Source organism: Pipistrellus hanaki (genome assembly GCF_964339955.1).
Source record: "Pipistrellus hanaki genome assembly, chromosome: 3".
In the NCBI taxonomy this organism is placed as follows: Eukaryota; Metazoa; Chordata; class Mammalia; order Chiroptera; family Vespertilionidae; genus Pipistrellus; species Pipistrellus hanaki.
The window spans coordinates 174,952,519-174,969,530 of record NC_140505.1 but is presented as its reverse complement, the minus strand read 5'-3'; the positions used below and the strand labels follow the sequence as shown (position 1 = coordinate 174,969,530).

General features: G+C 41.2%; 1 protein-coding gene across 19 annotated transcripts in view; it reads left to right on the top strand.

The window, feature by feature from the left end:
* The window catches only part of ANKS1B (ankyrin repeat and sterile alpha motif domain containing 1B), a 774,190-nt gene that overhangs the window by 436,998 nt on the left and 320,180 nt on the right, over window positions 1-17,012 (top strand). For all 19 annotated transcript variants that reach the window (XM_084876364.1, XM_084876380.1, XM_084876382.1 and 16 more), the window contains one exon: window positions 4,475-4,581. In XM_084876364.1, the coding sequence (XP_084732490.1) occupies window positions 4,475-4,581 (107 nt within the window). The remainder of the gene's footprint in view (window positions 1-4,474; window positions 4,582-17,012) is intronic.

Genomic DNA, 17,012 nt, shown 5'->3' with positions numbered 1-17,012 from the left:
TGTTTTCATAAATTTTCTTTAATAAATATTTCTTCATCTTCTTGTATGTTTTGAAACAATTTCCAGAGACTCTAAATGATTGTGATATATATATATCCATTTGTGCACTGGGGAGGGGGCCCCTCAGCCTAGCCTGTGCCCTCTTGCAAGAGGGGCCTAAGTAGGCAGTCAGACATCCCCGGAGGGGTCCTTAGCATTGTCGCAGAGGTGGGAGAGGCTCCTGCCACTTCTAATGCACTCGCCAGCCATGAGCCTGGCTTCTGGCTGAGTGGTGCTCCCCCTGTGGGAGAGCACTGACCACCAGGAGGCAGCTCCTGCATTGAACATCTGCCCCCTGGTGGTCAGTGCATAGCAACTCTTCCACCATTTGGTCAATTAGCATATTAGCCTTTTATTATATAGGATATTTTTTTGGCTTGGGATAGGGTCCATGGAGCATCTTTACATTGTCATTCTGGAAGTGGAACCCTAAGGATTATTTTTTAAAAGACTGTGTCAAAGAAAATTCCCAGCTTCATCACACACCCTGAGCTTCAATTCCCTTATCTATAAATGGGGATCATAATCCACGCTACACTGCTCAGGACAGAGTAGCACAAAATAACTGTTATTTTTTTTCTCCTTTACCTGCTCTTATATCACTTTTGGGACTTGGAGAAGTTCTAGTTGAATAAAGGTGTCTGCCCAATAATGCGTTGATATGCTTTAATAATTTTAAGACTCCAAGAAAGTGTTTCAAGTAAAGTGAGAAATATACTTAGCCACTATTGTAAAAATGATCTTTAGACCCAGACCAGGGTTCTTTAAAGGTTTGGCTCAAGGTCCTTTCTTCTCATTTCCCTCCCTCTCTCCCTCATTCTCTCCTAACTCACTTCCCTACTGTATTATAATCTTTCACCAACATATGAGAATCTCTGAGTAGAAAATGAATGACTTATCAGTTAAAAGAATAAAATTCAATCAGTGTGTATAATGATTTTCAAAGACTGGGCAGTATTCTCTCTGAGCTATGTGTTTATAAAACAGTCTGGCCCATGAAAAAAACACCCAACCTCTTTAGATAGAAGATAGATAGATAGATAGATAGATAGATAGATAGATAGATAGATAGATAGATTCTATTTTCTTTTCATGAAAATACCAGGAAAGTAATTTCCACTGTCACTCATTTATTCATTTAACAAAGAGGATTTAATGCCTATAATATATGTGACATTCATCCCTGTATATTAGCCCTGGCACTCACCTTAAGAGATGAGAGCCCTAGCTGGTTTGGCTCAGTGGACAGAGCATTGGCCTGCAGAATGAAGGGTCCCAGGTTTGATTCTGGTCAGGGGCAAATGCCTGTGTTGAGGGCTCAATCCCCAGTGGGCAGCAGATCAGAGGCAGCTGATCAATGGTTCTCTCTCATCATTGATGTTTCTGCCTCTCTCTCCCTTCCCCTTCCTCTCTGAAATCAATAAAAAAAATATATTTTTTTTTTAAGAAAGAGAGATGAGATAGAATTTGAGGACCTGGTCAGTCAGCATATGTCTTACCAAGCCAAAATAGCATTTCAGTGTTTTCTCACTCTTTGTGTAGTTTATTGACCTACTAATAATTTAAATAATCAGGAGGAACAATATGGATATGACCCTAGGAAAGGTAGCAATTAATACTCAATTTTACTATATCTCATACCAGCTTTAGAGCTGTCCAAGGACAAAGAGTGTTTTGTTCTTAAGTTCTCATACAATTACTGTTGAGCAACCAGAATCTCTTATAATTGATTTCTAGACTGCTACAAACTTTTTTGTCTATAACCAATCAGAGATAAATTCTAATAGAGTAAAAGAGAGGATGAGGATGATAAAAATTCACCTGAAAATTCTATTTAGAAACCCAACTATTTTCTTTTATAAAGAACTCAGATACTTGGAAAATATTTCAAAATGAAACTACAATTTTAAATCAAAACTAGGGGGATTTTATGTGATATGAGAGTTACATTATTTAGTTTAGCAGATGCATACTGATTCCTTACCATGTGCAATATTAGGAAGAACATTCCTACGTTCAAGAAACAAGTCTTGTACGCTAATAACTATAATGTTAGACAGAAAACATTTGTTATAATAGCCTAAAAAATGCTACTTAAGACGGATAAGGAAGAGATTCATTCTTCTTAGGGGGATTAGAAAAGATTTCACAAGGGAAGTGCCATCTGATTCAACGCCAATGAAGAGACAGGAATGTGGGGACAGAATAAAACCAACCGAAGTATGTTAGTCTGCCTTCAGAGACCAGCCAGTAATCTTTACCTGACTGGAACCTCAGGGAAAAGGAAATCAAGGTGGGTTATTTGTAACTAATCATAAAGATGCCCCAAAATGTTATCAAAGAAGTTGAGAGTTTATTTTGAAGCCAGCTGAAAACCAGGGAAGAGTTTTGGGAAAGGAAGTAGTCATCAAACCAGTATCTTAGAGAACTTTTTCTGACACCCACACCTAAGAGAGATTGTTAAAATATCAGAGGTAGGAAGACCCGTGTAGAAGCCACTCTTGCATGGGCCAGGTGGCCTGAACTAAGATCACAGAATTAAAGTCAATCAACATTCCATACACGTGGGATAGGAAATAGAAGCAATGGAGCAGAGGCCAGAGACACTGTAGTGAGGGATGGTGGGAACTTGGGGACTGGTGTCCGCAGTGAAAGAAAAAATGTGCTAGGTGCTTTGAGGTTTAATGTCTGTGTGTCAGGGAGGTTGGCAATGTTCTTAAAAAGAGAAAGGAAATAGAGAAAGATAAAGTTTGGGGAAAGAAAAAAAAATTATATTCATTTATTCAGCAAATATTTATTGAGCACCTACTATGTGCTGGGCACTGTCCTGGGTGGAGAGAGGAGAGAGGAGGGTTATCTTTAATTTTTAAAACACACTCTTCCCAGTCTTTGTGGACTCCAAAGGCAGAGTTGGAGCCAGGGGTAGTCAGGTAGGAAGTAAAATAGCTTTCTAATAAATGGAGTCTTCTTGAGAAGAAGTGAGGCCTCCATTACAGGCAGTATTCAAGCATAAATTAGATGATTGTCTCCCAGAAACATTGTGACAAGGGGTTTCTGTGGTAAGGGAGAGGTGAGACTAGCCTTCTGCAAGTTCTTTCTCAGTCTTAAGTAAGAGTCTGTTCTTTCTGGTGACCTAGTCCTCTGGGTTCTATTATTAATCTCTCATTTCTCTCAGTTATTAAATAAATTAATCTGTCTGCCATTCAGTAAAACTCACACATTTACATCTGTTATTCTTAAAGTATTTTTGGTGAGGGTTCCTCTTCTTTATTAAACAATTCTACCCAGTAATGTTACCTTTACAGCACATTTAGGAAGGTAACCCTGGTAGGCTGGGTTATACATATCAGAGGGGAAACGGATTTCTTATGCCTAATATTTTTGTTTAGAAGGGGCCATGCAAATGAGAAAGGAATTATCTTGATTTCAAGATTGTGATGCAGTTTCTGTATGTTCCAGTAATTCAAAATGAAAAAGGGATCTCAGAGAGGTTCCTTTATATATATATAGCCTGCAAAAGAAAGAGGATCATTATTCTCCAAACATTGTAAAGCTTTAAATCAGAAACATTTATCTGGGCTGCCTTTTTTAAAAAAAGAAGAAGAAAGGGAAAGGGAAGAAAAGGAGAAAGGGAACCTGTAGTGAGCTCTGCTGAAAGCTATGGTTAAAGCTTTGCATTTCCTGGCGTCTTTTGAAACGTAAAATTCCACAACAAACAGCTCTGTAATGTATAACCCGGTATGAAGATTCAATTCAGATCGAAGCACTTTTGCTTTGCTTTTGAATCTTGCTATTTTCTGCATTTGTTTTGACTGCTCTCATCATTCAAGATTGACGCTTCGATGGGTGTGTAGGAGGAAGCAGCTTACAGCTTGCAGACAAAAAAAAAAAAAAAAAAAATCTGCCTTATCTGATGGCTATTATTGAAAATGCGAGGTGTAGCCTGGGCTGGGTAATGAAGGGGAGCGAGCGAGGGGGAGCCGGGAGCATGGAGCTGCATACTGATGAGTGTAGGAGTACTTGATAAAGAGAATTCTGGCTGCTGGCCGTGCACACTGCTCATTGTGGAGTACTCCAACAATCACATAGCACGCAGACCCAGCCTCGGCCGCCGACAGCTTGCTATGCCTTCTCCTGCTGCCCGGTGTTGGGGGGCCGTGTGACGTCCTGGCCGGTAGTAAAGATGAATATGTGAGAAATGTGGAGCTAGGATCAAGTCAGACTCCACAGCCTGCGTGGCAAACTATGTGTGACTTCTGACTTTGCTCTCTCCTCCTGCGCCGGGAACGCTAATCTGTCAAGCTGGCGGGCTCCTTTGATAGCAACTTTCCCAGGAGCATGATGTGGCAATGCCACCTCTCAGCCCAGGACTACCGCTATTACCCCGTGGACGGCTACTCCCTGCTTAAACGCTTCCCTCTTCATCCTCTTTCAGGACCCAGATGCCCCGTGCAAACGGTGGGACAATGGTTGGAAAGCATTGGGCTACCTCAGTACGAGAACCACCTGATGGCTAACGGATTTGACAATGTGCAGTTCATGGTAAGACGCGCTCTCTGTGTCCACAGAGCTTGCCTTTTGTCTGTCTTTGCTTCTCATGTATCTGACACGGCTCGGAGGCAGCCCGATGCGCACCGAAACCAACCGGTCCGTTTTAGATCTGTAACGGCATCGGGAAAGGGGATGCCCTCTGGGCTGAACTTAACTGTGTACATACAGACACTTGCTGTGAAATGAGATCTAGAGGCGTCCGTGTGCGTGTGTCTGATATGAATGAGCCGATGAGAGGACTATTTATTGGCAGCGAGAGGAGACGAACGTGTGTGTCCTCCCTTCCATTCTTTGTGTGATTTTTATAAATGTGCAGCCTCTGAATTCCCTGGGTCGATCAGTGCCCTCTTCAGTGGATCCTGGGTGCCTAAAAACATGGGATGCCGTGTGAGCATCAGCGGTGAGGGGTTCGGTAGACAATGTGTCATGTGGACAGCGTGAAGATCATTTGTTTCCTGATCATTGTTTGATAGGCAGTGTAAGTTGTGTTATTGAACGACCTTTTAGTTCCTTAGCAAACTGTTTCAGACGGTCCGTTATGGAGAGCATTCACTGACTTAACACGTGCTGAGTGAGGAGCATGGAAGCATTGTGTGTTACTGTAGGGAAAAACAAACATTTCCATCAGCTAGCTGTCAGTATTCAGAAGGAGAGACTAATGGACTGAGCACATGCATGTACTTCTGAATACTGGTCTGCATGCAGTCTCAATCCGGTGTGGCATGTGCGAACTTCTCACGGCGGTGAATATATACTAGGTGAGGAAGGAGGACCTGGAGAGGTGCAGACAGGCGATCCAGCTTTCTAATCGTTTACACGCCTCCCTCGGTGCTCATCACTTTCCCTTGTTAAACTACGTCACCGTCCTTATTACCTTACCTTGCTTTTAAGGTCCCATCACACCCATTGCCTATCCCTAAATTCAGAGAGAGAGCTTCATAACATAGGCAGGTAGCACGCAAATGTAGAACTAATGAATAGCTATTTCTAAATAAATTGCTGGAGCCGACACCTGAGGCTTGTTACCACCAGAATTGATAACAAAACACAGAGAGCCAGTTATGTCTTTTTATCTCCATTGGAGATTCTTTTTCTCCAAGCCTGATTTGACTGTTATTATAGATTTTAAAATCATTCAAATCGTGTCCAACTTCTGCCTCTTCTCCAAAAAAAAGGTGTATGCCCCATGAGCTTTTTAAAAAAGCTTACTAACTTCATCAAGACATACGAGCTCTAAGGAATTGTATACATTGAACTCTTTATGAACCTTTTATTTATTTTTTATTTTTTTGCAATGAGATGTGCAGCTACTGTATTTTTTTCTCATGTTTAAGAATACCATCACTAATTAGACAGGAATGATACTGTGGGCATTGAAATATGAAAAAAAAAGAAAGAAAGAAAATTCTTCAATTGCTGTGAGAGTCTTAGGATACTGAGCAGATTCAGGATACTACACAGATGACACCAGAAATTAGAGGAACTATCAAACAGAATGAAAATCTTTGCGTCGATACTTGTGTTTACTGCACATTTTGATAAGTATGTTTTCTCCCTATCTCTACTTGAGATAAGACTTTCTCATTCCTACTCCTCAAACTCTCATCCAAATTTATTCTGGTCCCATGAAAAGTGATGTAGGTTTTTGGGTTCTCTGGAATATTTGGCTGCCTTGAAAGATTTTAATTCTGCATAATTTTCCCCTGAATTTTAAACACTTTTCAGCAAATATAATCCCTCTTTGAAAGCCTGGAACTGAAAGGTTAATCAAATAGGTTTCAAATGAGCATTTGGAGATCGTAAAAACATTCATGAATGAAATATGTATGAGCACTCCAAAATGCATCTGGGAGGCAAAAATCCTGCACCTACATAACAAAACCAAGGTCTGATCTCCTCTGTAGATTATTGTCTTTATTTTTTCAATTTGAAGTATTCCCAGGATTGTGTATAATTTTCCAGAAATTAAGAAAACATAGTTAATTCAGATAAGTCAAATACTTTCTCCATGGGACAGGATCAATTTTAAAAGCTTTGAATTATCACTTAGAGGAATTAGTTATAAAAAGGAAGCAAATCATAAAATGGTTGTCATCAATTATTGCTTAGTATGCTTCTATCATTTATTTGCTACCACTATCATTAAAAAAATCAACTTCTGCCTTTATAAAAATTATTTCTTGATCTTCATAATCTAATTTATTTCATTATGAACTTAGTTAAAGTACACTGATATGCTCAGGCCATTTTAAGAAACAGATTTCATTAATGTGGGGGGGAAATATGTTAGATCTGCTCAGTGTCTACTCGGTATCATAGTCTAGCTTTTGTTTTTCTTGAAGCACATTCTGACCTGCATTTATTCATCCTGTTGCCTAAGCAACAAGCACCACACTTCTATTAACTATGATGTAGTGCAGGTCTTATTAGCTTTTTAGAGCCACACAGTGCTGACATCAAAAGGATATAATTAACATTCGTTAAAGCACCATAGTTATAGATCCATGCATAGAGGCATACTTTACTTAGAAAACATTCTCAAGAGTTAAATTTTTTTTTATTTAATCAGTATTCCATTAATGAATGGGAGTTTTAAAGGATCCATGTAAGGAACTTTCAAAGTATTTCTTGAAAGCTTTAACAAAATTTTTTGCTCATTCTGTTCTACATACTCGCATACATAAACACATAGTTTCTCTACATTGCTATGATTAACTTGAATAAAGATTCCTTACATCCATTCCTAGACATGGTTGGAAAAGAAGGATCCCAATTTATTTTTAAATATCTGTCAATTATGGCTTCTCCTGTTGTCTCTTGTTCTTATCCTTGATTTTATTGATGTGTGAATCTGAAAGGCAAAATTCTAAAGTTTGTCTTTAAGTATCTGGTTCTGGTTTGCAGAACAGGTGTGCACACAGCCTTGACCCTTCTGTATCTTTAAATATATAAGATAAATGAAAATTTATGTAATCAATGAATAGCTACAAAAGTGCAGCAGGTCGCGTAAGACTTTGGGAAAGTCAAATCTGCGTTACAATTATAAACCCCTTCCACATAGCATCCTTTGTCAAAAGACTTCTGCAGGCCCCCACTCTGCCGGTGCATCCCCTTCAAATGGTACATAAGCTCCCTCCCATGTAAGCATGTGTGCCTGCTCCTGGGTAGCCTCTGGGAATGCAGCCTCCTGGCCCTCTGACATCCCACCTATGTTGCCCGAGTTTGCAACATACAGAATGTATCTGAGTTTCAAAGTCACTATTTTTTTTTTCACCAAGGAGTTTAGGTATGAAATGTTTATCATACAAAATGCACAGACTTAGCTACTTCCTTGTACTATATGTTTCTGTCATCATCTCTATTTTTTCAAGTCTGATGACTGCTTCCTTAATTTCAAGTCTCAAACTATCTATTCTTATCTTGATGATTGTTCATTTGTCCTCTCCAGCCTTTCTCCCCCTCCAGACTGCAATTTCCTTCCCTTCCCCTCTCTTACCCCGAAGGTCTAACTCAATCCCTGCCTTATTTATATAGTTTTCCTTAATGGCTCCAGTCCTCAGCATCCTCTGCCTTCTCTGAAGTCATGCAGTGGTTGTATTTGGTATGAAAAATTACCTTTGGCATGCTGTTATTCACTCGAGGATTAGAATCAACTTTTCACATGTATATATCTTGTCTCCTCAACTAGACCGGACGCTTCAAGTCCACGTTCTGTGTAATCAATTTTCTGTATTATTATTTTTTTTTCTGAAAGATTTGTCAGTCTTATTTTTCCCCCTTTTAATTTTATTTTGCATTGGTTTCAGGCCTACAGCTTAGTGGTTAGACAGTCATATACTTTACATAGTGTTCCTTCAATATTTCCAGTACCCCAACTGGCACCCTATAGAGTAATCACAATTTTATGAACTATATTCCTTATTCTTTACTTTACATCCTTGGGACTGTTCTGTAGCTACCAATTTGTACTTCTTAATCCCTTCACCTCTTTCACCCAGGGCTCCGCCCCCCCCCCCCCCCCGTGTTCAATTTCCTTGCCTCTCTCACAACTCCTAGCATGATGCTGTGTACATAGAAATCTCCCATGCACACTGGATGCATAGCAGATTGTAGTAGATGGACCTTCCAACCTCATTTTTAACCCGGAAGCCTTGCTTTGCCAGTGGGAACATGGAGTACTAGCATTCTTCATTTATTAATGCAGCAAATGCTGCTTAAATATTTTTTTATGTTCTAGGGACAGTGTTAAATACTAGTGGTGTAACAATGAACATACATGATCCTTGACCTCCAGCAGGCTACAGGATTGCCCTCAGACCTGTCATATTATTTGCACACACCTTCTTTTATTTGCTCATACACACACTACATCATGGGAATCTTAACCCCATCCTTTCAGATAATCACCATCTTTCAGCATATTACTTACTAGCAACCGCTTTTCCAGCAACAAATTACAGTAGGCAATGAAAAGATAAAATCTATGATAGTGTGGACCAAAGGAAGATAAAGATACTGATAACATTAAAACCTGGCAGTGTTACTGTAGATTTATAGGCCAAAGACTGAATTAGGACGTTTATTATTACTTGGAGAAAGATTGACTCATAGCCTCACCAGAGTATATTTGTATACTCTAATCAAAAGGAGGAAAGCCTTGGTCAGGTGGCTTAGCTGGTTGGAGTGCCATCCTGTACATCTAAAGGCTGCAGTTTCAATTCCCTGTCAGGGCACATATTTAGGTTGTGGGTTTGGTCCCCAGTTGGGGCATGGGTGGGTGTTTCTCTCTCCTCTCTCAAATTCATTTATTCTCTCTCTCTCTCCCTCCCTCCCTCTCTCCCTCCCTCTCTCCCTCCCTCCCTCCCTTCCTCCCTCCCTCCCTCCCTCCCTCCCTCCCTCCTTCCCTCTTTTTCTCTCTCCTTAAAACCAGTAAACATATCCTTGGGTGAGGATAAAAAGGGAGAGGTGAAAAGGTGAAATTATGCCAAATTACCCTTTTTAGCATCTACTGGGCTCCTACTAATTGCCCTCTAGGTTGACTAGGAATGCTTTGACCATTATTAAAATGTTCAAAATGCAGCCTTTACAGAGTAAGAAAAAAAGTAACACCAGGAGCCTTATGTGCATTGGCATTTTTGTACACTTGGTGGGTAGCATTCATAAAAAAAAAAAAAAAAAATGTGTCAAAGGTTAGAGAGAGTACTGCCTGTTAAGTGGTGCCACAGAGCTCTATGAAATTCATCCATTTGAACAAAAGATTTGAGCAAGATTCATCTGACCAGTCTGTAACTGAAGAATTTCACCATTTTTATGGTGCATTTTATATGCTAATGGACTCACTTCTCTTTTCATCTTTTACATAACTCTTCTGTAATAAGAGCACCACTTAAGGTTGACCCTATAAAATGACCTTTTAAGTATCTTAGCATCAAATCATGATCCAAGGAAGAAGTTAAACTTGTGAAGCAGAAAAATAAATGATCGCTACAGGGTAAGACTAATAGTCCCCATGATGATTTCTTGTTTCAAATATTGTTTAAGAAAATGTTATGAAGTTACTGTGTTTTAAAGGCACAAGAGGAAAAAAAAATACCTTCCGCACTCTCCACATCTTCCTGTTTCTGACACAGGGGAGGCACTGGGTGGAGTGGGTTGCTTTATATTGAAAGTTCAGCTATAATTCTTCAAATTCATTTAGGCCAGGACTTACATGCCCACTTTTGCAAAAACATAAAAGACATCGTGTTTTTCAACTGCGGGCATTTAATGCCTCTTGGTAACCGAAGGGGAGTATAAATGGTAATGGAAGGAGACTTGACTTTGAGTGGTGAACACACAATACAATATACAGAGGATGTATTATAGAATTGTATCCTAAAACCTATCTAATTTTATTAACTGGTGTCACTCCAGTTACAATTAAAAAAAAAAAAATCTGTTGGTATCCAAGAGTCAAAGCCAGGAGGGTGATATTCTCTTTCTGGACAACAGCTTAATCATAATCGCGATAGGCCACAGCCCTGTCGTGGTGTGAGAGAGAACTAAAGACTTCTCATTTCCTCTGTCTTGCCTCTCTGTGATTCGGTTTACTCATCTGTAAAATCAATCTAATGAGGATCTGGGAGCAAGGTTCTTTGGACTTGTTATTTAATATTTTGAGCTCTTTAAAGATGCAGGGTACAACTCTGGTGCTGGCAGAGCGATTAATTCTTCGTGTAGATCTCATTAGCCTGAGAAGGACATTGATTGCCTGTGCGGTGGAAAGTCAGACAGGAGGGCATGTTCAGGGGTGACCACCTTCGGAGAGGAGCTTTCAGAAATGACATTGGCCACAGTCATCTCTGGTGAGACCGAGGAGAGCCTTTTCGTCCACATGGAAGTTCCTCTGATTGCACGTTTAAGCACCACAAAGTGCTGCCCCGTTTTCTGATAAGCAGTACCACAACTCCCATGACTAAGGCTGACATGCCATTGTCTTTTAATTTAGTCATCCGGCACGGCTGCGTAATTTGATCTTCACTGTTGCTTCCAATGGCCAGGTATTGGATGACTAATTTACTCGATGAATCAGAAAATGTATTAAAACTGCTGAATTACACCCTCGTTCAGAAATCCAGCCACAATCATATTTCTTTGCTTCTTTAAAAAGGACAGTCTCTCAAACAAGCGTTCAGTGGCAGCAATCTTCACTGTCTCGCTTCTGGTCACCTCCAAAACCCTCATAATCCTGCCTCCTGCCCAACTCTTCCGCTGAAATTGTCCTCTTTTAAGTCAGCTGTGACCTGCTATTTGTCAAACCCTTACCCCCCCCCCCCCCTCGCTTCATTTCTCTTTGCCTCCTTTAAAAGTCTGGTTTTCACTATCCACTCCTTATTAACATGTACTCCTTTATTCATTTTTATTGAGGTTCTGTGACATTTTACTGCCTTTCCCAATCATTCCTCTCCTCCTCCTCCTCCTCCTCCTCCTCCTCCTCCTCCTCCTCCTCCTCTTCCTCCTCCTCTCCCTCTTCTTCCTCCGTCTCCTCCTCCTGCCTCTACATGTGTGTGATGCTCTGCCTGTCCATCCGGCGGGGAGATAATTGGTTCTCATAGATCCAAAGCTGTCCCTACTCTTCACCTCTTTCTATCTGGCTTCCAGCTGCTGTCCAAGCTACTTAATAAGCATTTTCATATACGTGTGTGCATGTAGCACAGAGCTGTCATAGACTAAATTCCCAACAAATGTTAAGTATTGTACAGCCAGAGTGATCTTTCTTAAGCACACATTTGCTTTAGCACTACCCTGTTTACAGTAAGTCATTGATTCTCAGCTCCGTATGAGACATTATATTTCCAAAGTCCTTCAGATGATTCTCACATGCAGATACCTTTGACCTGCCTGAGCCCAATGTATTTTTCAGCCTCATCTGCTACCATTTCCTCTCCAAACTGCATGCACATTTTTCTTGCTTGGCCTTTGCATGTGCTGCTCTCTCTGCTGGGAAAGACCTTCCTTTCCCTCTTCACACCTTGTTATCTTTGAGTTCTTAGCCTAGTTGCCCCTTCTTCCAGCTGTCACTTCTCCCCAACCCTCCTTCTGTAGTTCCCTGTCTTGCCACTTATCTCACTATAGTACCTATTTCCTTGTCCACCACCTCTTGCCACACACAAACACTGGATCCGGGGTTGGCAGACTTGTTTGGTAAAAAGCCAGGTAGTAAACATTTCAGGCTTTTGAAGCCACGTGGTCCCTGTTGCAACTATTCAGCTCTGCTCTTGTAGCATGAAAGCTGCCGCGGACAACCCGTAAGCGATGGGCATGGCTGTGTTCCAACACTTTATTTACAAAAACAGGCAGATTTGGTCAATGGGTCATAGTTCACTGCCTCCACCCGCCCCCAATGATGTTTAACTCCTTGAGAATTAGAAATTATGCTTTGATCTTCTATATCCCATGGCTTATATAGGTAGACACAGTAACCACTTGATGAAAGGAGGAAGGAAGAACAAATAAGGATGGGGGAAAGGAAAGAAAGAAAGGGGAAGGAGAAAGGGAGTGAGGGAATCAGGCAGGTGGCCACAGCAAGGTTTTGAAGGCCTGTTAGTTTAAGGAGATGCAGGTAATAGCTGAGGATATTTAGACTTGAAGTCCAGCTTTCAGGAGTCTGACAAGAGTGAGAGAGAGTGTTTTTGTTCTAACCAATCAGCCTGGAGTATATTTTCAGCAAAGGAACTGCATGGGCATAGGAACTAGGGAAACAGAGCTTCAGAGGAAGCCCGCTGGTCCCTCTGGTTGGAATTCCTTTCTCTTCCTCTTCATTTCATTGTGCGGTATTGTTCAGGATTCAGCTTAAATATCACTTCCTCTGGGAAGTATTTCCTAATAACATCCTGTTATCTGGCTGACAAAACTGACCCATTCCCATGCACTCCTGGCCCTATGCTGGTCTTTGTTATACTGCATTGCAATTTCATTATCTGTTCAGATGCCTGCCTCCCACCCTATAAAGTGTCCTTAGAGGCAGGGATGGGGGTCTTGTTTATCTCTGTATTTCTAAAGCCTACTATGGTGCCTGGCATATAGTAGCATCTCAATAAATATTGGGTGGAATTCTTAGGTTCCATTCAGTTCCATTTAACTATACCCTGAATTATTATCATATCCCTGTCACTAGGTATTGCTATTTTCATATTTATAAACTAGTGCATGAAATTTGTGAACATCAAAAGGGAATTAATTAGAGCAAATATTTTAAAATTGCTATTTGCCCTTTCTCTAATAGAAGTGTCAGTTGAAAGAAAATTAGTAAAATGTATATGAAAATATTCCTCCTGTCAGAGTCTGGTGGATGCAGTGGGACTCAGAGTCAAATCTCCGCCCACCTGCGTATTCCTCAAAATTGTGCGAAACCAGACCCGGTCTGCCTCACCCCCATCAAGCCCTGCCGGGTGGAGGGTGCAGCCTTAGGTCCTCAGCCCGGTGCAGGGCGAGGGGGCGCAGCCTCAGATCCCCTGGCCTGGTGCCAGGGCGGGGGGCACTGCCTGAGATCCCCTGGCCTGGCACTGGGGTGGAGGGTGAGGCCTGAGGTCCCCTGTCAAGCCCCACCAGGGCAGAGCAGGGGGCCTGCAGCCTCAGCTCCCCTGCTCTGGCTCAGCACCTCGCAGCCTCAGGTCCCTGCTAGTTGCTCATTAAGGTTCTTTATGGGAACACAGCCTCTGCTGTGGGTATTACAGTTACAGAAACCCTGCCTTCGCTGTGGGTGCCGCCATCTTGGGATGGTGTGATGGTCAATTTTCATATTCCCTCTTTATTAGATAAGATAAAGAAATCCGCATATTTATAAATGAAGAAAGGGTGATACAAAAAGTTTAGAAAAACCCTGCACCACCTAGATTTTGAAACCAAACCAAAAAGGACCTAAAAGTCCCTGCTCAATTCACTAAGACCACATTGTGTCTTTCATTCAGCAGTTGTTTGTAGAGCACTTGCTAGATTGTAGACACTGAACAGGACACTGGTCCTGCCCTTGAAGCACCTCCTGGTTTGTCATACTTCCTGTCCTTTCAGCGACTTATTTATCTTACATCTCCTTACCTTTTCACCTCATCCCCACTGCTTCTGGAGAGAACCTCTACTTTAACCAGATCAGAACCCTCACTGCCAAACAAATATAAACCTTCACTTTTGTTCATGGTTTCCCTCCAACCTAACACAGACTATGTCCTCCAAATCGCTTATTCAAGAAAGACCCGTTCCTCAAGGCCTTGGTCCCTCCTCCTGCTCTGTGGAGCCTTTCACTGCTGGTCTGGACCCTGCCCCCCTCTCCAGCTTCACCTTTTACCCTGGTAAGCTCTGGCCATGTTGAATGACATATAGTCCTAAACTATGCCACACTTGCTTGTGGATCCATGTCTCTGCACACATTGTATCTGGTGTTTACTGTTCTCTGTCCAGGACACTGCCTTCCTGCACTCATTCTGACCCTGGGAAACTCTTACTTAAAAACCCCAGTTCAGAGGTTCCTTCTGGGGAGGCTGCAGTGAATTATTTGGTATTACTCAACTATCCTTTAGTGGCCTCCCATGGCACCCTGTACCATGTACCTGCTCCTTCCTAACATAGCCAATAGCCTACAAATGCATGTCTATTGGAGCAGGCTTCTCATACAGGGCTGAATTGTCTGCTGCTTTACTTAACTCCTTCTTGGCTTGTGTTATTTCCCCGGTCACTAGCACACAACATGTCCCTGTATAGTTTGCTAGGGCTGTCATAACGAAGTGCCACACATTGGTTGGCATGAACTACAGATCCTCTTCTTATGGGTAGCAGTCATATTGGGTTAGGGTTTACCCTAGTGACCCTGTTTTAACTTGATTACCTCTGTAATGACCTTATCTCCAAATATGGTCACATTCTGGGGTATTGAGGATTAGGACTTCAACATAAAAATTTGGGGGGAATACAGTTCAACACATAACAGCCCTCCATATATGAGTGTGTACATGCATCCTTTGTCTATTATCCCTCACATTGCCAAGTACAGTCTGTATGGTTATGCAATAAACACTTGACCTAATTAGGATTTACATGAAATTTTAAATGTTCAAAAAAAAAAATCTTATGCTGCTCTTTCATTAATGACAAATGCAATCTTCTTGATAACTTAGAGTTTTGTATGTATGGGTAATCATACTGATAATATTAACTAGTTAATTAACTGCTAGTTAATATGAGAACCAGCAAGGCCAGAACTGAGAACTTCTTACCTCTCTAGCTCAACGGTCTTTTTTTTTTTTTTTTAAATATATTTTATTGATCCTTTTACAGAGAGGAAGGGAGAGAGATAGAGAGCCAGAAATGTCGATGAGAGAGAAACATCGACCAGCTGCCTCCCGCACACCCCCTACCGGGGATGTGCTCGCAACCAACGTACATGCCCCTGACCAGAATCAAACCTGGGACCTCTCAGTTCACGGACCGACACTCCACCACTGAGCCAAACCGGTTTCGGTTCAATGGTCTTTTCAATTTACTTTGCAGCCCTGCTGGTTTCTAAATAAATCACATTTACAACAACGATTAATTTGTTTGCCATCCTTATGATTGGTAACTATCTGATAGAAGACTCCCAAGGGAATAGGTGATTAGATCAGTAGTGTGTTATAGGAGAGAAAGGAAATGTAACCAACTTAATAAGATAACTACTATTTATCAAAACTTGTCTAATACTTTCTTACATACATTATATTTACCTCTCCCACACATGTTACATAGTATGTGATATTATTCCAATTTTTCAAATGGCAAAACTTAGAGACTAAATGACTGACCCACACACCCAAGCTTCAAACCCAGGTCAATCTGAGTCCAAAGGGAAACACTATTTTATTGACTATGTTGCTGGGGCAACATAATTTAGATAAGCTGAAAAAAGGCAATAGTTTCTGTAAAACAAAAGTTGCATTTCTTTTCCTTGGAGTTGTGATGATTCAGAGGAGATCCAAAAGGAGAGATGAGAGAGAAGAACCTAGTGTCCTACAGAGATTAGGCAGCTCAGACTAAGAAAACTCCCCTCCACACTCAGGGTTCTAAACATATAGCTGCACCTCCAGGTCAGGTCTGTCCTCAGACGTGAGACCTCTGAGTGGGAGTCATTCTGTTATACAGGAGACACCGCATCAAACAGGACAGATGTTCAAGGAAGACATGCTTTGCCTTCTTCAGTCTAATCCTTTCTAAGATATAACGAGTAGTCATTATGAATTGCTACAAATTTTTATCCATGAGGAAACTCAAGTTAGAGAGAGCTGGAAACAATACCTTACAGCTCATTGAATACATCCCTGATGTCACCCCAGGCTTCCTAAACTGGTCTGTGTGTACCATGCACATCATAAACATTGGGAGTGTACATTCATTTAAGAGCACGAGCTAAAAGAGTATTGAGAAAGAAGAGCCCTTATGTCGGTACTTATAAATCATAGAGGTATATTAGGAGGAGAAGAAACTATAGTGAATAGTTAATAGAGGTTTCTTAATATCAGGTCATGGATTTCTGCCCCTTGAGTCCACAAAATTACATTTCAGATGGCTAAACTTTTACCTTCTGTCAAATTGAGCAAAGATGATTAGGATTCATATCCAAAGCCTGGTGGAACATCTTGGTTGTATAAGCCAGTGTCTGTTTAGATGGCTGGCAAGAAGAATTAGGTTTGTCCTTCCAGAGTTTTGAAGGAGATCTTGGAATAAGAGGCCTAGAATTTAAAGTATCTCAAGTTTATTTGACAGGATTTATACATCCTTTTATCAGAAAGGAGCAATGCTGTAAAGAAGGAGCTGAGCACTTAGTATTCATCAGGTCTATGTAATTATATAGCCTGTCTAGCTGTCTGCCAGCTCAGAACAACTGAACAGAAACAGACAGGCTGGCCAACATCTAC